Source organism: Phascolarctos cinereus, unplaced genomic scaffold (genome assembly GCF_003287225.1).
Source record: "Phascolarctos cinereus isolate Bilbo 61053 unplaced genomic scaffold, phaCin_HiC Scaffold_2;HRSCAF=192, whole genome shotgun sequence".
Lineage (NCBI taxonomy): Eukaryota > Metazoa > Chordata > Mammalia > Diprotodontia > Phascolarctidae > Phascolarctos > Phascolarctos cinereus.
The window spans coordinates 102,776,514-102,795,926 of NW_027555625.1; the positions used below are offsets into that span (position 1 = coordinate 102,776,514).

The 19,413-nt window shown below is 39.5% G+C and overlaps 1 protein-coding gene across 4 annotated transcripts in view; it reads left to right on the plus strand.

The window, feature by feature from the left end:
• Nucleotides 1–19,189, plus strand: part of SPTBN1 (spectrin beta, non-erythrocytic 1) — a 273,410-nt gene extending 254,221 nt beyond the window's left edge. For all 4 annotated transcript variants that reach the window (XM_020996260.2, XM_020996262.2, XM_020996261.2 and 1 more), the window contains 9 exons: nucleotides 439–577; nucleotides 2,203–2,287; nucleotides 3,586–3,782; nucleotides 5,326–5,435; nucleotides 6,247–6,310; nucleotides 10,938–11,176; nucleotides 11,817–11,990; nucleotides 16,671–16,713; nucleotides 17,850–19,189. In XM_020996260.2, the coding sequence (XP_020851919.1) occupies nucleotides 439–577; nucleotides 2,203–2,287; nucleotides 3,586–3,782; nucleotides 5,326–5,435; nucleotides 6,247–6,310; nucleotides 10,938–11,176; nucleotides 11,817–11,990; nucleotides 16,671–16,713; nucleotides 17,850–18,065 (1,267 nt within the window). In that variant the 3' untranslated portion in view covers nucleotides 18,066–19,189. The remainder of the gene's footprint in view (nucleotides 1–438; nucleotides 578–2,202; nucleotides 2,288–3,585; nucleotides 3,783–5,325; nucleotides 5,436–6,246; nucleotides 6,311–10,937; nucleotides 11,177–11,816; nucleotides 11,991–16,670; nucleotides 16,714–17,849) is intronic.
• The last annotated feature ends 224 nt before the right edge of the window (nucleotides 19,190–19,413 follow it).

Here is a 19,413-nt window from a genome sequence, read left to right on the forward strand (position 1 = left end):
CAAGAGTTGAGGAGGAAAAACATGGCAGACGTAGGGAGATAGTTAGTAGGGAGGCATGGAGACAGGAGCTAGAATATGTGTGGGGAACCATAAGTAGGCCAGTATGTTTTGTACCTTTTTTTTTTTTTTTGGCTAGGCAGTTGGAGTTAAATGACTTGCCCAGGGTCACATAGCTAGTGAGTGTTATGTGTCTGAGGCCAGATTTGAACTCAGGTTCTCCTGACTCCAGGGCTGGTGCGCTATCCACTATGCCACCTAGCTGCCTCTGGCCAGTATGTTTAGACAATAAAATATGAGGATGGGACTTAATGATGATAAATCTGGAAAAGCTGAATATGCAGTGAAAAATTTTCCTTTTAAAAACTGGTTATCCTTTTTAAAATCATCCATTCATTAACTTGAAGTATGAACTAATGCATTTATCGTTTGACATTTTAGGGATGTGTCATCTGTTGAATTATTAATGAATAATCATCAGGGCATCAAAGCGGAAATTGATGCCCGCAATGACAGCTTCACTACCTGCATTGAGCTTGGGAAATCTCTATTGGCAAGGAAACACTATGCATCAGAGGAGGTATTGTTAATATTCTCGTTTTAGCCCCGGAGAAATGTGGGGCAGTAGAGATGTGAGAAGAGGCATTACTGTTGCTGACCCCCACCATCATTGCAGCTGAAAGGAGGACTTATAGGCATTAAAAGGCATATTGCATCCCCACTCAGTATCTTGAGCAGGAGCATTGTAGAGGAAAGAGCACTGCATTTGGAGTCTGAGGACCTGAGCCCAGATGCTAGCAGAGCTCTGTGATCTCGGATAAGTTACTGAATTTCTCTGGCCCTCCATTTCCTCGTGAGTGAAATGAGGTTGTTGGAGTTTGTTTCTAAGGTTTCTTCCAAATCTGAATTTCTGATCCTTGAATATAGAGATAGAGTGCCGGACCTCTTGGCAAGTGCTAGTCCCAGCCACAGCTGGGAAGAAGAACAGATTCTGACTTCCCTGCTACCCTTACAGGGTAGGTAAGGCAGCCTAGATGAGGTACCTTGAGAGAAAGATGGGAGGCAAATTGTGCCAGGTGAATTAAACCACCACCATCTCAACTGACCTGGATGGATACAGCCCAGGACCCTGAACCCCCAGAGCCTTGGGGAAATAACGGTGCCTCTCCAGACCACTAGTCCTGCTACCAGCCCTGTCTCTGCCATGGTCATTGAGGGGAGCAGTTGCTATGGAATAGGGTCTCACTTTCCTTGCCACCACCAGTACCCACTGCTGACTGCCTTGTACCAATAAGCACATAATCCCAAGAGCCTTGAGAATAGCATCTTCCCCACAAACCACCAGTCCTTTTTCCAACCTTACCCTTGCCACCACCATCCTGGGAAGTAAATGCCCATAGAGATGAGGCCTGGCAACTGCTTCTGTGGGTGCTGCAGCCCTAAGTACTGAAAGCCCAAAAAAGAGTGTTCTTGCCACCAAACCCCTTGGCATTGTCAAATGGTTTCAGCATGAGAAACTGATGTGATTTTTATCAGTGGAAATGACATAAAAGATGCATGACCCTTTGTTCTGCACAGTACCATAAGGACCATGGAGCCTTTCCATCAGTCTTGAAGCTGTAACTTAGGTATTATCTTCTCCATTAGATTTTGAGTTCCTGGAGACCAAGACCTCTTACTTTTCTATCTATATCCCTGGTGCTTTGCACATCTTAAGTGCTTAATAATTACCTTTTCATTCCATTATTCCCTATCTCCACAACTTTTCTGCTTTCCCAAAATGAATCCTTTCTCTCAGTCTTTCTATCAGAGGACTATTAATGAATCCTTGCTATGATATTAAATTATAATTATCTTTTTTTAAGTAAGATTTTGGTAAATGCCTTTTCTGGAGTATTTACATTTTGAAGGTTTCTGCTGGCATTCTGTTCTACCTTTGTCTTCTCCTTCCTCCTAAGCATCTGTTGGCTTTGAAGAAGGAGGAAGTGGCTCCTCTCTTCCCTAGTAAAGAGAAGATGAGTCAAGATTTACAGTGCTGCTATACAGCTAAGGGGGTTCCTTTTCTTACTATGCCTAATATCTTGTAACCTTCCTTTAACTTATTTATTTTTTTTAAGCCTGGGGTGAGGAGGGGAATAGCATAGTGGCTGATAAAGTCATGGACTGCCTAGTAACAAATTTGTTGTGGGGCTTTTTTTCATGTAGATCAAGGAGAAGTTACTGCAGTTGACTGAAAAGAGAAAAGAAATGATTGACAAGTGGGAAGACCGATGGGAATGGTTAAGACTGAGTAAGGATTTATTTTCTCTGACTTTTAAGTAAAGAGCATTTTCCTATGTGCCTTTTTAAATGAATGCGGTCCTTTTTTGTGGGGTTTTTTTCTCAAATTACTTTTGTGTGTGTGTCTAAAAATATAATTTCTAAAGTGCCAAGTGTGTGATATTCTAATGCCTTATGTTATGTAGGGTATGAATGCTCATTTATACTTGTTCCTTTTGGCACATTCAGCCCAGTTCTCCACCTTGTTGACCACCCTGGCTAAATAGCCTCAATTCAAAGAAGGAAGTTTCCTTTACCCTTTGTAAAAGTGCCTTTTGGAGGACTTTCCTCCTTCAGTACATTTCCTAATCCTAGCCCTAACCCTGATTTGCATCTGGATGTACTGATATTACAGCACCCTACCTTACAGCAAATGAGAATTAAGCCAACAGGCACAACAAAGTGGAAGGAGCCTTAGGTTTGGCATCAGAGGATCTGTGTTCAAAACCCAGCCCTGCTGCCATAGACAAGCGACTTCTCTTCTGGCTTCAGACTCTTTATTCATCTGTAGAAATGAAGAGATTGTACTTAAGTGATCCTTCCAGTTCTAACTTCTATGATTATGACAGTGTTATCCTGTGTGGTTTATAGAAGCTTGGTAGCACCAACATTTTAGTGTCAGGAGTGGTCTATGGAAATTATATTCCATGATGCGATTTAGTGTTAGAATGAAAAGTAGGAAAAAATGGTAGTTTGTATCATTTTTGATGAAAAAAAGCTACTTATATTAGAATCCCATTATTATTAAGGCTTAATATTGGAAAAGGTCTTGATGATTCAGTCTACCCTATTAAGGCCAGCCTCCACGAATCCCTAAGGCTGCTGTTGACCCTGCTTTTTATTTGAAGTTGGTTCTTAACTTCTGAGAAATCTTTTATGTCCTAACCCTGTTACAGCATTTCAAGCCTCCAAGTTGATAAATACTTGAGGCTGAGATCATTACATTGCCATTTTGTTCACTAAGAAGCTCAAAGCAAATAAGAATCAGGTTTTTAGATAAACCTGAATAAAATAAAAATAAAATGATGTTAATTGGCATAATTGGCCTGGGTAAAATTAGCATAAAGCATTCTCTAAATAGTGGTTACTCTCTGTTGGAGACCTTGTACTTTTAAGTAGCTTCTACCAGGTGGTAGTAGTAATGCTAAGAATCAGTATGTCTTGTGCAGAGAAAGGATTGGTGTATGTGGTCTATAAACAGGAGATTAATAGAATGGTGTTATGGCCTCAGAAGCTTCCTAACTCTTAACTCATGGTTATTTTGCTCAGTTTTGGAGGTACATCAGTTCTCAAGGGATGCCAGTGTGGCTGAGGCCTGGCTGCTGGGACAAGAACCATACCTTTCCAGTCGGGAGATAGGCCAAAGCGTGGACGAGGTGGAGAAACTCATCAAACGCCATGAGGCATTTGAAAAATCAGCAGCTACATGGGATGAGAGATTCTCTGCATTGGAAAGGTTGACAACAGTAAGTGGTTCAGCTGAGTACGAGAATGAGATGTTACTTTGGTCTATATTTTGCCCATTTGACTATATTCATCACACTTAATGGATTCAGTTCATCAAAGGAGTAATCTGAATGACTTTAAGTGTCTTCCTCCTCAGATAAGCCAAAATGTATCACTAGTTTGTTTTCTTTGTTTTTGTTTTCTGGGTTTTTAAATTTGTTTTCTTAGGGCAACATGACTGCCTAGAAATTGGTATTTGTGATGATATAACTTGGTATCAAATATAAATAAAAATGGGTCCCTATAGGCCACATATTGACTTAGAAAACCTCAAATTAACATTATCTATGTTGCATTGTATTTTTGTTTATTTTTGTTAAACATATGTTTTAAAGTGATGCCTGCCTGAGTTTTACAAAACATAATGTTGGTGGAACAGAATGAGCAAATTCCACATTTCTAATGGCTACTTTTATTGGACCTTAATATTCTTATCTATAAAAATAAGACTAAGGCTACTTCCCACTCTAAATCCTGAGATTCTCTATAATGGTGTCCAGAAGAGTTGTCTTTCCCTGAGCCACTTATTGAAGACCCAGATTGGTGATCAGTGCTGGACAAAAGCAGCCTGTCTGTCGGATGAATAGCTAAGTCTTTTTGTCCCTCTCATTTGATCTGATTTGTCCTTATGTCTCATCTCATGGAACCTTTGTTTAGAATTTTGGAAACCATAGAGTTTTGCTTTGTCTTGTTTTCCCTTCAAATCCATGTAATTAAAATGCTATTGGAAGAAGTAGTTTGATCCTGTCTGACTAAGGGATCCTCTCCACTAGTTAAAAAAAACCCTAACAAAACTTTACATGTGAACAATTAAGGTCTAGAAATAGGGCTTAATCATTGGCACTTTCCTTTGTTGATTACTGTCAGTAATGCATAGAAATGCCTTCTCATTCAGTTATCTTGACAATCCTATGGAGGTTGAAAATAAAACCTTTTGAAAAAAGGAAAGAAAAATCTTTTGGTATGTGCCTGTAGCTCATGCAGTGGCTGTGTTTGGGATTAGGCTTCTCCAACAGGATGATTTGGTTTTGGTTTTAAATGCATTGTTTGGGTTAAACTCAAATTTTAGACCACAACATGAAAACGCTATACTATATTGTCTGTGAGGTTTTGCAGAATGAGTGAGTGGCTGTCAACAGTATGACACTTTTAAGAGACTTTGTACTTAAGCAGATTTAAGCATCTGCTTTTTCCTTCCCAACTAACAAGTAAATCAAAATGCCGGAGTATACAAAAAGTTCATGTAAAAGTTGACCAGTTCATGTGAAATTAAATGTCATTTTTTTGTGCAGTTTTGAAAGCTGCTGTTGTCCTAAGGTTACCCATTTTGATAAGAAAGGACAAGTGGGGACTGGAATATCAGGAACTGCTAGGGTCACCAGAACTGTTGTTGGTTTTTGGTTTGGGTTTTTTTAAGAGATATGGGATCACAGAATTTTTAAGAATTATTCATTTTTATTAAGAATGTTTATGAATTTTTTATTAATTGCATTCGCCCTTTAGTTGGAGTTACTGGAAGTGCGCAGACAGCAAGAGGAAGAGGAGAGGAAGAGGCAACCTCCATCTCCAGAGCCGAGAACGAAAGTTTCAGAGGAAACAGAATCACAGCAGTGGTAAGCATGGGACTAGCTCCCCTGACAAAAGCAGCTGTGTTGCTTTTCTCACCCAGCCTACTTTTTAAAATTTCTTTTAGATAACATAAAAAAGGCCAGACCAGCCTTGCTTTAGGCATTGATATTCGGGAGTGTTTTCTTAGGTCTTAAGAGAAATTTGGTTTTAAAGTTCTGGGTAGCTTCATATAATGCAAATTCTCTCCCAAATCCAATGGGAGAACAATCACAATGTTGTGATGAGAACTCCCCACCGGCTTCTACTGGCAAGGGAGTTAATTAATGTGCCCTTTAACACAGATGGATCACGCCAGTGAAGGGCTACCCAGAGTGTGTCAGCCGTTTAGTAGCATTCTCAGGGATTATATCCTTTCCCCTCCAATATTAAGTACAGTGTAAAATATTTTAACCTAAAATTTTGAAATTCAAGAAGGGAGAGAATCAGTGTGGAAAGAGCAACCGGGGTTCTAGCCCTGCCTCATTCATCTGCGTGACCTTGGTCAAATCACTTAACCTTTCTGGGCTTCTATTTCCCCCTCTGTAAAATGTGGGGATTGGAATTAGGTAGCCTCCAACGTCAGTTACAGCTCTAAATCTGCATCTGATATTGAGACTGGATAATGTCTGAGATCCCTTGTAGCTCTGAATCTTTAATGATCCCATATATTCTCATGATTTTGTTATTTCTAAATGCATCATCTATGTTTTTAAAGAAGAGAATTTTGAAAGCAAAATGATTTTCCTTTTTCTTTTCTCTTTCCTCTATCACTTTCCCACATTTTACATCCATATCTTTTTTTCTTTCATTCAATAGGGATGCTTCAAAAGGAGAACAAGTTTCCCAAAATGGTTTGCCTGCCGAACAGGGATCTCCACGGGTTAGTTACCGATCTCAAACCTACCAAAACTACAAAAACTTTAATAGCAGACGGACAGCCAGTGACCAGCCGTGGTCTGGACTGTGAAACTCAGAACCTTTTGTAAAGAATTCCACTCTTTCCAATACTCTTGGTTTGATCTTTTTGCTTCCATTTCATCCACATTGTTGAATTTTATTTAATTAATAGCCTCGGTTATATATGTGTTTGCATTTAAACCATGTTTATTTGAGTCTTTTAACTGATGGATGCTCAGTTGCCTTAAAGAGACATTTATTTTATGTTATTTATTGTGAGCTTCTTATTTTATTGAGATTTTTACAGCTAAAACATCCCTTACATGAGTAATTGAAATTTAATGAAATTACACCATAATGGAGAAGAAAACTAGAATCTGACAGGTATGACGCATCCAGTTATACTAACAGGTTGCAGTACTGTACTATATATAGGCCACATTATAAATGAGCTATTAACCAGGCTGAAAGTATTAGATGCAGAAGAACTTAGTGATGGCTGGTAGATGACTGTGTTATGGGAAGGGGATTTTGGCTACTAAAATGAAAAAAACTAAAACTTTAGTTATGTAACATTCCAAGAAGGATGAAGATGAAAATAAATAAGAGTCGGATGTGATCAGAAAATGATTTTATTTTCAAATTGTAGACAGTCTCAGAAGTTCTGTTTGAGATTACCCCACCTACCATACTCCACCCCCAGGTCAATTCCAGAATATGACTAGAGCCTTTTTTTTTTTTACGAGAGCAGTGTGTTTTTCATTTAGTCATTCAGAAATCCAGTTTCTTCCTGCAGTAAATGATGCAGTGAGTGCTAAGTGCTGCTGCCTTCCCCCAGCTCTCATCCCCAGGCAAGGCAGTCCTTTGCTGTGAGTGCAGCTATTGATGGCTCAGAGACCTTTGCCTTATATTTATCTCGAAATCCTGTCTTAGTTTTCAGGCCTCCTTCAGGTAATAACTTTGGAGCATCACTGTGTTTAAATTTTCAAACAGATGGAATCAAAGCCATGTTGGTTCTTTAACTTGAACGTTAAATTCGATTGGCCTAAAATTAAGGGATCATTTTAAAAGCTTATTGATTTTAGAAGTAAGCTCTTCTCCTAGATCATTAGCATATTTACAAGAACTTTTCCTGTATATCCTGTGTAACAGACTTGGCAGTTTTTCATATTCACATGCTTTATTTCATTTCCATGTTCTTATCACGATTTAGTTATACCCTCTCCAGAGAGAACGTTTTAGAATGGCATTTTTTAGGCCACAAGTTATGAAAAAACTAGAATCTTGTTTCTCATAAAGGAAAAGCAGGTTAAAGAAGAGTTTTTCTGTAGTCATCCATCTCATGCTGTGAGAAACATACTGATTTCCAGGGTTGGAGATGTTAGTGGGATCAGAAACATGAGTTGATAGATGATCGCTGCAAGTTGTTAAAGTCTGATTTGTCTTTTCATTTCATGATGCATGTTTTTTTTCTTTTGTCAGGATAACATCATATAGCATCTTGTTTGTTTTTCTGTGTCTCTCTATGTACATATCTATTTACTGGTGACTGTAGATGGGCCTATAGATATATACATAGCTCCATATGTTCTGGGGGCAGCGTGCACCACTGTTGGGTCTCTTTGCCTTAAAAACACATTACTATCAATATTAAGCTGTTGCTTCAGATTTAGGAAAATAGGGAGCTTGAAATGTCTTTTCTGGCTCTAAATCATAATATGCATGTCATTGATATATATGTATGTGTATATATATATATGATGTTTCCATATATATATGTTAAAATTTATATAATTGGGATTAAATATCTAATTTTTCTTTTTATATTCAAAACAAAAAAAATCCACAAAAAGGAGTGCTAAAATCTTCTGGCAATCTTTTGCCTTCTTTTTTTGTTGTTTATACTTTAAAATTGTACCTTGCCAGGAAAAAAAATGCAACAATTGACTTGTATTTGAAAATAAGCCATTTTATTCTTTGATTTATGGTACAGAGACTCAAGTTAATGAACTTGAAAACAATGTTGCTTCATGCACTTTGAAAATCAGTGGGGTGTTTCTTGTCATGTTACTAGTTGTCAACATATGTTGTAGTCATGTTCACAGTCGTGATTTAAATACCTCAGATACACCCGACCACTTAAACACTCTCAACTAATTGCTAAGAGAAGCAATAAGGGAAAATGTATTCATGTGTCCATTGTTTTATCATAACGCTATGATTTGCTTTTAATGTTTGTCTTCAGTGGCGTGTTGTCTGTTGGCATGCTTAAAGCACATTTTCATTAAAATTCATTTTGCTCCTTTTTTCCCTTCCTGTTTTCCTGGATCATTCATTTGCATACATATTAATTTATCCTTGTGCATACTGGTGTTGGGGTTTTCTCTTTCCCTCTAATATCTCAAAAGAAAAATTTTTGCTGCAGAAATCTCCTCAGAAAAGGTTTTCATTTCCTTAGCAACTAGAAGTTTGCCTCCCAAATATTTTGCAGTCCTGTTCACAAAACTTATGTCCATTTAGTTCATTATTAGAATAATTAGGTCAATATTGCAAATCAGATCAATACTATAGCCAGCAATCTCCACTTAAAACCTGCAGCAGGAAATTTTTTTAAAACTTTTTTTTTTTTCACACATACTAACCATGTGTCCTCCAGGTCTTTACTACACCAGCCTTAAAGCCCATAAACTCATTATATTTTCCACTATAAATTGTGTGCAGTTTCATAGGCCAATGGATTTATTAAATTTAAAAGTCACTAGAAATTAAGTGGCCACTATTTAAATTTTTTTTGGCTCAGATATTTTTTTTTATTTCTTTTGCCTTCACCACCATTTAAAAAGAGAGATGTAGAATAGACCAAACAAACATTCATAGGTGGCCTGATTACTTATAAGCAAATAGGTACGTATGAGGCTTATTTTGGGCCAGGATAAGCCATCATGTATACCCACACCCCTTACTTTAGAGTCTAATTATCTGCTTTCTTTTTTGAACCTTGTGAAAGTGATTACTAGAATCATTAAATTACATAGTATCTACTCCCATCTTAACCCTGGTCTAGTTTGACAAAATTGAGGAAATGGAATTTTATGGAAGCTTAGTCTAACCTGGACTTAAATCCAGGGCCCTGAAATGAAGTAGAATTTATGATTCTTCCATCTTTCCTGGGATTTCAGCCAGCCAATATTCTAAATGGTTTGGTTGGATATCACTTACTATCCCATCTTTGTAGTCCCAGTCCTTCCGATGAGGTATAAGAGGAAAATCTGTCTTTGACAATTGTCAGGTCTGACATGTTGTCTCAGAGGTGGCCAGTTTGCCATTCTTTCTGTGGAGGCTGTTGCCATTTCTTTGGGGGCAGTACTGGTTCAGGACAGCAGTGCAGGGAGCGGGTGTCTAATTAGTGTGCCATTTACAATCTCCATGTTTGTCTACGTAAAAGGGGTGCAGGATGTTTGTAATCCACTAAAGCGTTAGCAACACCCAGCTTTAGTAACTTGCTAATCCCACGCCCTGGTTATACAAGCCGGGAAGCTGCTACGGTTAATGGTCCACAGTTAATGGTACACAGGCTGAGAATGATAATGAACCAAGACCATACTGCATTTCCAAAGCTGAAAGCCGTCAGGGTTACAATTTAATTGAGCTTGTGGAGGAACGGCTCCTGAAGACGTCTCCAGCGTGATGAGTCAGAGCCGCTGGAAACTGGGCTGCTCTCTAGGCTATCTCGATCTCAGTGCAGCAAGGCAACGCGATCAACAAAGCAAGTGATGGGGAAGGCCATGGTTCTGTCTTTGTTTGGGGGTAAATAGCTGTGTGGTGTTGAGTGACTGTGGTTGGCTTTTTCCAGTACCTTTAACAACAAATACAGCCCACTTACTATACAGTGCTGGCAGACGTGCTTAAATGGATGTTGACTTGCCTTCTTCTTCCCTCCCTCCCCCCAAGCTTTAAGATCCAAAACCTAACTGAGATGGTGGACATGAATTGCATGGTGTCATCCTAATTTCTGCATGTTTTGATGATGTGTGGTGGGATGGGCAAAGAGGGAGGGAGGTGGGCCAAGGAGTATTTTTAGGAGCTCTAGGTTTTCTCATTTCTTCCTTGGGGGGAATGCTTCTGTGTACTTCTGACAGGCTTGTTCGCTGACATGTTTGTGAATGCCTTTCACTTAAACTTAAAACTTTCTGCTGGTGTCCCTGGTTGTGAGGTGGCTGCTGTATAACATCCTCGATCTCTCATATATATAATAAGCGTGACTGTTCCTGTTGTCCTTTGTTTCGAGTAACCAGTAATAGAAATGGAGTTATTGAATTGGGTTGTTATATTAGAGAAAATGGATTAATCAGAAGAGCAAAGTGCAGTAAAACTCATACTGACATTTAGCTTCTTCCATTTCCCTATAAAATGGGTGGGTATTAATCTGTTCCGTACCTTCTAATGTCTTTGGTGTTTAGTTGGCTTTGTGGGATGTGAAAGGGTTTTACTGTACTATCTCAGTCTGTCCAAGAAGTTTATACACAGCCACATTGTACAAAGTCAGTTAGCGTTTAAGTCCTCCCCAACATGGTTCAGGGTTAGCTGAATGGTCTTTCCACTGTCCCTAGATGGCAGAAACTGTGGAAACAAGTGAAATGGTCAATGGAGCTACAGAGCAGAGAACGAGTTCGAAAGAATCCAGCCCCATCCCCTCCCCCACTTCAGATCGCAAAGCCAAGACTTCCATCCAGGCCCAAACAGCAGCTACCTTACCAGCCAAAACCCAGGAGACCCCGTCAGCTCAGATGGAAGGCTTCTTGAATCGGAAGCATGAATGGGAGGCTCACAATAAGAAAGCTTCAAGCAGGTAAGGACAGAGTCACAAGGGGCCTATACTGGTAACTACTGAGGTCAGAGCAGAATGTCTGGTTATCTCCCTATTTAATAACATGAAAAAGATGGTGCTAGGGTTGGAAACTGGGCATGGGTTTAGGTTGCTAACTTATTCAGTGGTATTCTGAACTGAATATTTGGCCAGGGTGGGAGTGGGGGTGTTTCAGCTTCCACTTTCCTCTTACACAAATTTATGAAGGTGCCCTGGTGTAGCCAGCTGACTTGCTGCTCCTTCCCCATAACTACAGGCCCCAACAAGGAGAGTCAGGCGTTGGGAGGTTGCGGGGGCGGGGGAGGAAGGATGTTTATTCAGAGGACAAAACAGTGGTTTTGTAATAGAGGCTTCCTTGGCCTCTGACAGTTTTCTCTCCGTAACAGTGTTCCCTATGGCAGAGAACTCAGGTTTCCACTCTAGGACTTGTGCTGTAGTTCGGTTTTCCCACTGTGTTAAAGTAGCCCATCCATGCTCCCTGGCTTCCTTGGGTGGCTGGCTAACTTGTAACCTTGTCACCTGGGCCTTCTGTGAAGGCTGTTTTTACCTTAGCCCAATCTGGGGCTCTTTACTAAGAGAAGTTGATTGCACCAAGTTGCCCTTCCTCTCTGTGATTGCTTAGGTCGTGGCACAACGTCTACTGTGTGATCAACAACCAAGAGATGGGCTTCTACAAAGACTCGAAGGCCGCTGGTTCTGGTATTCCCTACCACAGCGAGATCCCTGTGAGTTTGAAAGAAGCATCTTGTGAAGTTGCAGTTGACTATAAGAAGAAAAAACACGTATTCAAGCTAAGGTGAGTGAGGCACACAAATGTCTGGATGCCTCCGCCCAGCTAGGGGTTGTGCTCTTGGCTTTGGAGTTGATTTCTTCCAGACAACATCTATAAATGACCTCACTTTTCACGTGAGTTTTTTTCATCTTCAGTAAAGTGGAAAACAACACACTGTTGTTAGGCTAACCTCATTTTGGCTTAGTTTTTAGGTTTCCCAGTATTTCTGTTGAGTCCTAAATGGTGGGTGGTGGAGGGCGGTTGGGGTTCAGATTATTTTATAAGCTGAGACCTACATTATCCAAACCCCTAATGTGGAATATTCATATTTCACATTCTTTCAAAACTACTTTCTAATTCCTATTTCGCATTCTTTCAAAACCATTTTCCTCTGTGTTGACGGAATCCTGGCCTAGGAATCATGAGACCTAGGTTCAGGTCCCAGCTATCACTGATTCACTGTGTCATTTTCACTAGGCTGATCACTTAACATTTCTCAGTCTCGGTTTTTCCAGCTGTCAAAGAAGTGGGTTTGATAAGATGGCTTCTGATGTCCCTTTTAGTTGTGGAAAAAAAGTTGTCTAGATGGGAGCAAATGATTTGGAAACTTTGAGAAAGTAGAGACACCTTTAGTTCACATAGAATCAAGTCATGTCAAAGTAACTTTGTATTGTTTTTTGAGAGGGTTATTAGATTGGCATATCAGAGGAATGACAGGTATAGTGTGTATAGATTTCAGCTTGACTGTTGGCAAAATCTCTCATGGTATATAACCTTGTAAGCAACATAGTGAAATGTAAGTCCTACATCTACTACATTTCTGAATTAATAACTTGTTGAAAATCATATCCAGTGATGTTGAGATGTTGGTTTTTTTTTTAATTTAATAGTATTTTATTTTTTCCAATTACATGTGAAAGACAATTTTCAGCATTCATTTTTTTTGAAAGGTTTTGAGTTACAAATTTTTCTCTCTCCCCTTCCCTTCCCCAAGATGGCAAGAAATCTGATATAGGTTATACATGTGCAATAACATATTTCCACATTAGTAATGTTGTGAAAGAAGAAACAGAACAAAAGGGAAAAACCTGTGATGTTGAGTTAATCAGAATGATGACATTCTGGAAGGGAAAAGGAATGTCTCTAAGTGGCGTGCCACAGTCTTCTATCCATGGTCCAATTTTGTTCAGTTGTTTTTTAAATCTTTGACCAAGGTGACATAAAAGTACTTATAAAATTTGGAGATGATAGAAAACTACAAAGTATAGTTCAACCTGACAGGCTAGAAGAATGGGCCAGAACTAATTCAGCAAATATCTAATATGCTTCCACAGTGTGCAAGGCCCTGAATGATATAAAATTCAATAGAAATAAATGTTATGTCCTACATTTAGGGCCTAAAAAAAGTCAATGCTCGAGTAAAAGGGGAAAGCCCCACCTTGGTAGTTTATGTAAAAAGAGCAGGGTTTAAAGAGCTAACTCATTTTCAAGTTATATTAAGAATAAGAAACTGTTGGGGGCTGGATTTTTAAGGGGACATCGACAAGAGAAAGCATGTCCAGGATGGTGAAAAGTATCGAAATCATCTCCTGTAAGGAATGAAGAAGTGAAGGCTGTTTGTCATCGGGACTGAGCAGCTGTCTTCAGATATATTTGAATGACTGTCATTTGAAGATGAATTGGCTTGTTGATTGTAGCTCAGCTAGAACCGATAGATCTGAGTCAGTCAGAGAGAGGCAGATTGTGATTCACCTTGGGAAATCATTTTCTAGCCATTAGAATTTTTTAAAAAATGGAATAGGCTGCCGTACTAGGCAGTGAATTCCCTGTCAGTAAAGGTATTCAAGCAGAAGCTTGATGACCCTTCTGTCGGAAATATTATAGTGCTTTTCTACGTGCAGTGGGATGTTAAACTAGATGATTGCTAAAGACCTTTCCAGCTTTCTTCTGTAATTCGAATGACTCATCACAGCCCGAGAGAGATAAACAGGAAATGGCTTTTGGCACCTGTCAGGCTGTCTTCTCCCTTCCCAAAATTGGCTCTTGTAACTTTTATCCCCAACTACTTCTAGAACCTTCGGAGTTCAACTCTCACTGTTTCACAGAACCAAACACTCCTCGCTTCACAATGGGTCCTAGCTCAAAAGTTCGACTTTTGAATGATAGAAAATCTATCTGCTGTGATGAAGATGAAGAAAAAGAAAATTTCGAGGGCAGAGCCTGAGAAGGGCTATTGTTTTGTGTGTATTTTTGGTGAGGTTTTTTTCGTGTATAAATGGAGCCAATAGCAAGAAGTCACAGACTGTACATGGGTGTGGTGCATTTAAAGGGATGAGAGTTTTCAAAGTGATTTATGAATCCCTATTGATATGGAGAAATGAATACTTCATCTTTGGAGACTTGGGACGGGCTTTGCTTCCTTTGGAAGGAAAAAGCTACAGTCCTTGGGGTAAAATTTATATCTTAGAGTTTGAGTTTGGAGTCTAAACACTTTCATCCACAAAAGAGACCAAATCAATGAATTGGACACGCAACTTAAAAAAAAAAAAAGAACTGGAAGGAAGAACGGAGACCATTTGGCTCTTTGGCTCCTTTCTGCCTTGTACTCATGGAGCAGGCACTGGGTGGACAGAACGTTCCCTCTCCAACGGGATCTCCTACATTCTCCCTGTTCCCTCAAAACACTTAGCCTTAAGGCTTAACGAACCTTTCTTGGTGGAATCCAGCTGGGTTCTTCTTGCTTGGTCTGTGTCATACCCTCTTATCAATTTTAAATTCCTAGTGGCTGTTGAGGGGCAATGATTCAGGAAATCCTGAATTTGAGTCCTGACTCTGACACATACTGGCCGTATGATGACCCTGGGCAAATAATGGAACCTTTCAGTTCCCCCAGGCAACTCTGAGACTATAAATTATGAATAAATGGAAGGGAATTTTCACACCGGGGAGTTCCCACACAGATTAAAATCTCAGATCCTTACCATGCCCCTCCCTCTCTATCCAAATGCCACAATATACAAGTGCCACAGGCAACTTTCTAATACCGTAAGTTGTAGGGATAGTTGCAGATCTGCATTGGTAGAGGGAACACCTTTACCCAGAAGCCCCCCTGGACCAATGAAATAGCAAGTCTAAAGGGGACGGAAATTGGTCATTTTAGAAGACTATCAGGATCTTCCTTCCTGCCCTCCCCCATCTCCACCCCCTCACCCCCCCCAAAAAAAAAAAACCCACGTATGTACATTCATGGACCTAGCCTTGGGTAGCTCTTACAGTTTCATCCCTGGCACTCATGGTTGGTAATGGGAAGAAATGGGAAGAGATTGGAGGAGGAAGGGGGGGTCATCTGTCTTTGCAATTTGAAGGGTTATCATATCAGAGAGAGATAGGGCTTCTTCTACTTGGCCTTAGAGAAAGCTCACTGTCCAACTCACTGTTTGCCAAGATCTGAAACAAGATGCCAAAAAGGATCCGAAATCTCCCCTTCCCTCAGAACAACCCAGCAAAGCCCTTCACTGTAACGGCATAGCCTACGTTATTTGGCATACTCTCTTGAGAATTAGAATCTGTGGGACGCAGTAATGGAGAGATCAATTTTAGCTTTAGTATAAAGGAAGACTCTTTAACAATTAGAGCTCTTCAGTCAGACCACAAGCCAGGCACTGTGCTAAGTACTCAAGACACAAATCATTTTTGAAGATGTTTAATTGGTTTATATTGCTTAAAGCATAATTAATTCATAATAGGTGCTCAAAAAGTGCAAATGGCCTTTTCTAAATGGAGTCTAAATGTCATTGTCCTAATATTCCGGAGTTTGGGGCAAAAATTAGGCCTGGTTACCTGTGAGACTTGCAAGAAAAAAATGATCCAGCTGTTGCTATGCAGCAGATGATTTAGTAGTTCAGATGATTTGCTACAGAGAGTTAATCCATTAACTGTATGTTGTCTGTTAGACTGAGGGAAAGGGTCGAAGTCTCCTAAGTATGACTTTCTGTCAGTGAATTTTAAAAATTCTTGTTGTTCAGTTATTTTCCAGTTGTGTCTGAGTCTTTGTGATTCCATTTGAGGTTTTTCTTGGCAAAGATACCGCAGTGGTTTGCCCTTTCCTTCTGCAGCTCATTTTATGGAATTGGAAACTGAGGCAAAGAGGGTTAAGTGACTGACCCAGGATCAAACAGCTAGTGTGTCTGAAGCCAGATTTGAACTCAGGAAGATGAGTCTTGCCGACTCCAATCCTGGCTCTCTATCTACTGCACCACCTTGCTTTCCCACTTTTAAAAATGGGAGATATAAACTAAGGTATAAGATACAGCAACAAAATGTTGTAGATGTAGCTACAAAAAATAAAGACTTATTTTTTAAAAAACAATTTGGGGGTTTTTTACCTCAGTCATTAGGTGAGCATCCAAAAAAGATTTTTGTGATAGGCAACAAACTAGCCTATAGCAGACTTAAAGATGTTTAGAGATTCCCCTAGCTAAATTCCCTGACTTCTAAGCTATCCAAAAAGGGCAAGGGCACTGAGTACTATGGAACACAGCATATGGAACAAAGTCCTTATGGGCTTTCATTCTTTTCCTACATGAGTTAATATCACCAGTTGGACTCCTTTAGAGAGCTATCCATATTTTTACATATGGATTGATATGTATATTTAAATTTCTAAAATTTAACTCCTAGCTTTCTTTTTTCTTTAAATTTTAGACTAAATGATGGCAATGAGTACCTCTTCCAAGCCAAAGATGATGTAAGTTCCTATGATTTATTAATTCAAAAGAACCATTTGCGAGAAGACAGTTGGTTGTAAGCCATTCTGAAATGACTAGTCACAATCCAGACAAGAGACTGAAAACAGATTTCCTTTTACTTTATTCTTCTTCATGGCTAATATTAAATTATTTTAGTTCCCTATTTCTCTAGGAGAAGCTAAAGGAAATGGAGCCTGCTTTCAGCAGAGCCTTTCAGGAGCCAGTTGATAAGAAAACAACATAATGAGGGAGAGATCTTTCCTTCCTTCCTTCCTTCCTTCCTTCCTTCCTTCCTTCCTTCCTTCCTTCCTTCCTTCCTTCCTTCCTTCCCTCCCATCTTTCTTTTCTTCCTCCCATCTTTCTTTCTCCCTTCCTTCCTTCCTTCCTTCCTTCCTCCCATCTTTCTTTCTCTTCCTCCCATCTTTCTTTCTCTTCCTTCCTTCCTTCCTTCCTTCCTTTCCTTCCTTCCTTTCTTCCTTCCTTTCTTTCTTTCTTTCTTTCTTTCTTTCTTTCTTTCTTTCTTTCTTTCTTTCTTTCTTTCTTCCTTCCTTCTTTCTTTCTTTCTTTCTTTCTTTCTTTCTTTCTTTCTTTCTTTCTTTCTTTCTTTCTTTCTTTCTTTCTTTCTTTCTTTCTTTCTTTCTTTCTTCCTTTCTTCCTTTCTTCCTTTCTTCCTTTCTTCCTTCCTTTCCTTCACTTCCCTCCCTCCCCTCCCCTCCTCTCCCTCCCCTCCCCTCCTCTCCCTCGTTAGAGTAGCAGAAATGAACATGCAAATGCATATACTCTCCCCTTCTCTTCTTTCTTTCAAAATTTTTTTTGGAGGAAAGAGTGGGAAGTGGAATACAAAAGCTTTCCAACAAGGGTCCTTTCTAGCCTTCACTTGACCAGTTTATCCCTTTGGCCCCTGTACCCAGAATTCAGCTTAAATGGAGTTTGAGCTATGCCTGGATTACTGTGAATAGTACTAAAGTTAAAACTCATACCACCCTTCTTCCCATCCACTCCCTTTAGAGGAAAGAAGAGTCTAAAGCCCTTGATGGCAGAATCCATTTTTTAAGGCACAGAATTAGAAAGTATCCCATGCCACTGACTAAGTCCCTTATTCTGATGCCTTTCTTGTGACATCCTCTTTGTCCAGGAGGAAATGAGTTCATGGATCCAGGCCATCACTTCCGCCATCTCCTCTGACAAAGGTGACATATCTGCAAGTACCCAGAGCACTCCAGCGTCCAGCCGCGCCCAGACCTTGCCAGCCAGTGTTACGATCACCAGCGAATCTAGTCCTGGCAAGCGGGAGAAAGACAAAGAGAAAGACAAAGAAAAGCGGTTTAGCCTTTTTGGAAAAAAGAAATGAACTCCCACCTCTCCATCCTGTACTTCTCTTACCTTTTCAGTGAAATTCCAGCATGCAAGCTCAGAACCAATACATTCACTCTCTGTGCCTAATGTTCCTCAATGTGATTGAATTTTTTTTTATTTATAGAGAATTTCTGAAAAAACAAAACAAAACAAAATTCCTTTCATGTTATAAAAGTAATGAGGCACATTGGGCAGCTTTCTTTTATGAGAGGAGAGACCATGTTTTTTTTTTTAATGAAGTTAATATAGATTAGATCTTAATATTTAAACTGTTCCTCAATTTTGTGAGGCTGTCTTGGAAATAACCCCCCCTCTAGTGCTATTGGTATGCAAGGCAGCGGTGCTTTCAAAACAGAATTTACTGTGCACACCAGAGACAGACGTACCGATTTTCTGACACATTCACTCCCATTTACTTAATGGTGGTTATCTTGAGTCTTGAATATTAGAAACTCCCCTACGATGGCTCTAACCTTTATGAAACAGATAGTATGTATTATTATATCAGCTGTAACAAGAGTACAACTCTACATTAACTTTGCAGACCAAACCACCTGTACCCTGGCATCACTTACTAACACCCACGTGTGGCTTTTCTGCATCCAGTGTGACAGTTAAGAATGTCGGTGTACAAGAAGGAATAGCAAACTGATGATAACTGTTTTAAATAATCTGTAATTTCAATTTTTTTTTTGCTGAAATACATTATATTGTATGTTTGAGATAATTCTAGTACAAAGTATAATAAAATTAGATGTATAATAAACCCTTTAAATCATTGATAAGTGTAAAAGTGAAACCGAAGCATTTACTGGACAAAGTCATGTTACTGAGCTGGTTCCTTGCTTGTGAGCTGCGGCACTGTGTTATAATTTTGCTACATTACCTTGCTATTTGATACATAGTGTGCATTTCTCTGTCACTGTAACTATTGTAATGACAAAATTTCATCTTACTGCACAATCAAAATGACATTTAATAGGAATGAACTTTTGGAGACTGGGCCTGCCTCAGGCCAGAGTGGTTTTGGGCCCGGCACTCAACTGTTTGACCTGTACCTCTCAACTTTTACCCTATCTGTTAAATATATGCTATGTCATTAAATGCTTTTAAAACTAACGCAGTGGATAGTTTTTTGTTTGGGGTTTTTTGTTGTTTTCCTTCGTCACTGATTTAAAATCAGATAGGACATTGCAAAGCTAGAAAGAGCAATGAGGCTATTACAGTGAGGCAAGGTTTGTGTTTTTGAAAGTTTTTTGGGGGTGGGGCAAGTAGAGGGAGGTGGAATGATGTTCTTGCTTTGAAATTGTCCTCATGAAAGCAAAGAGAAGAATAAAGTTGGT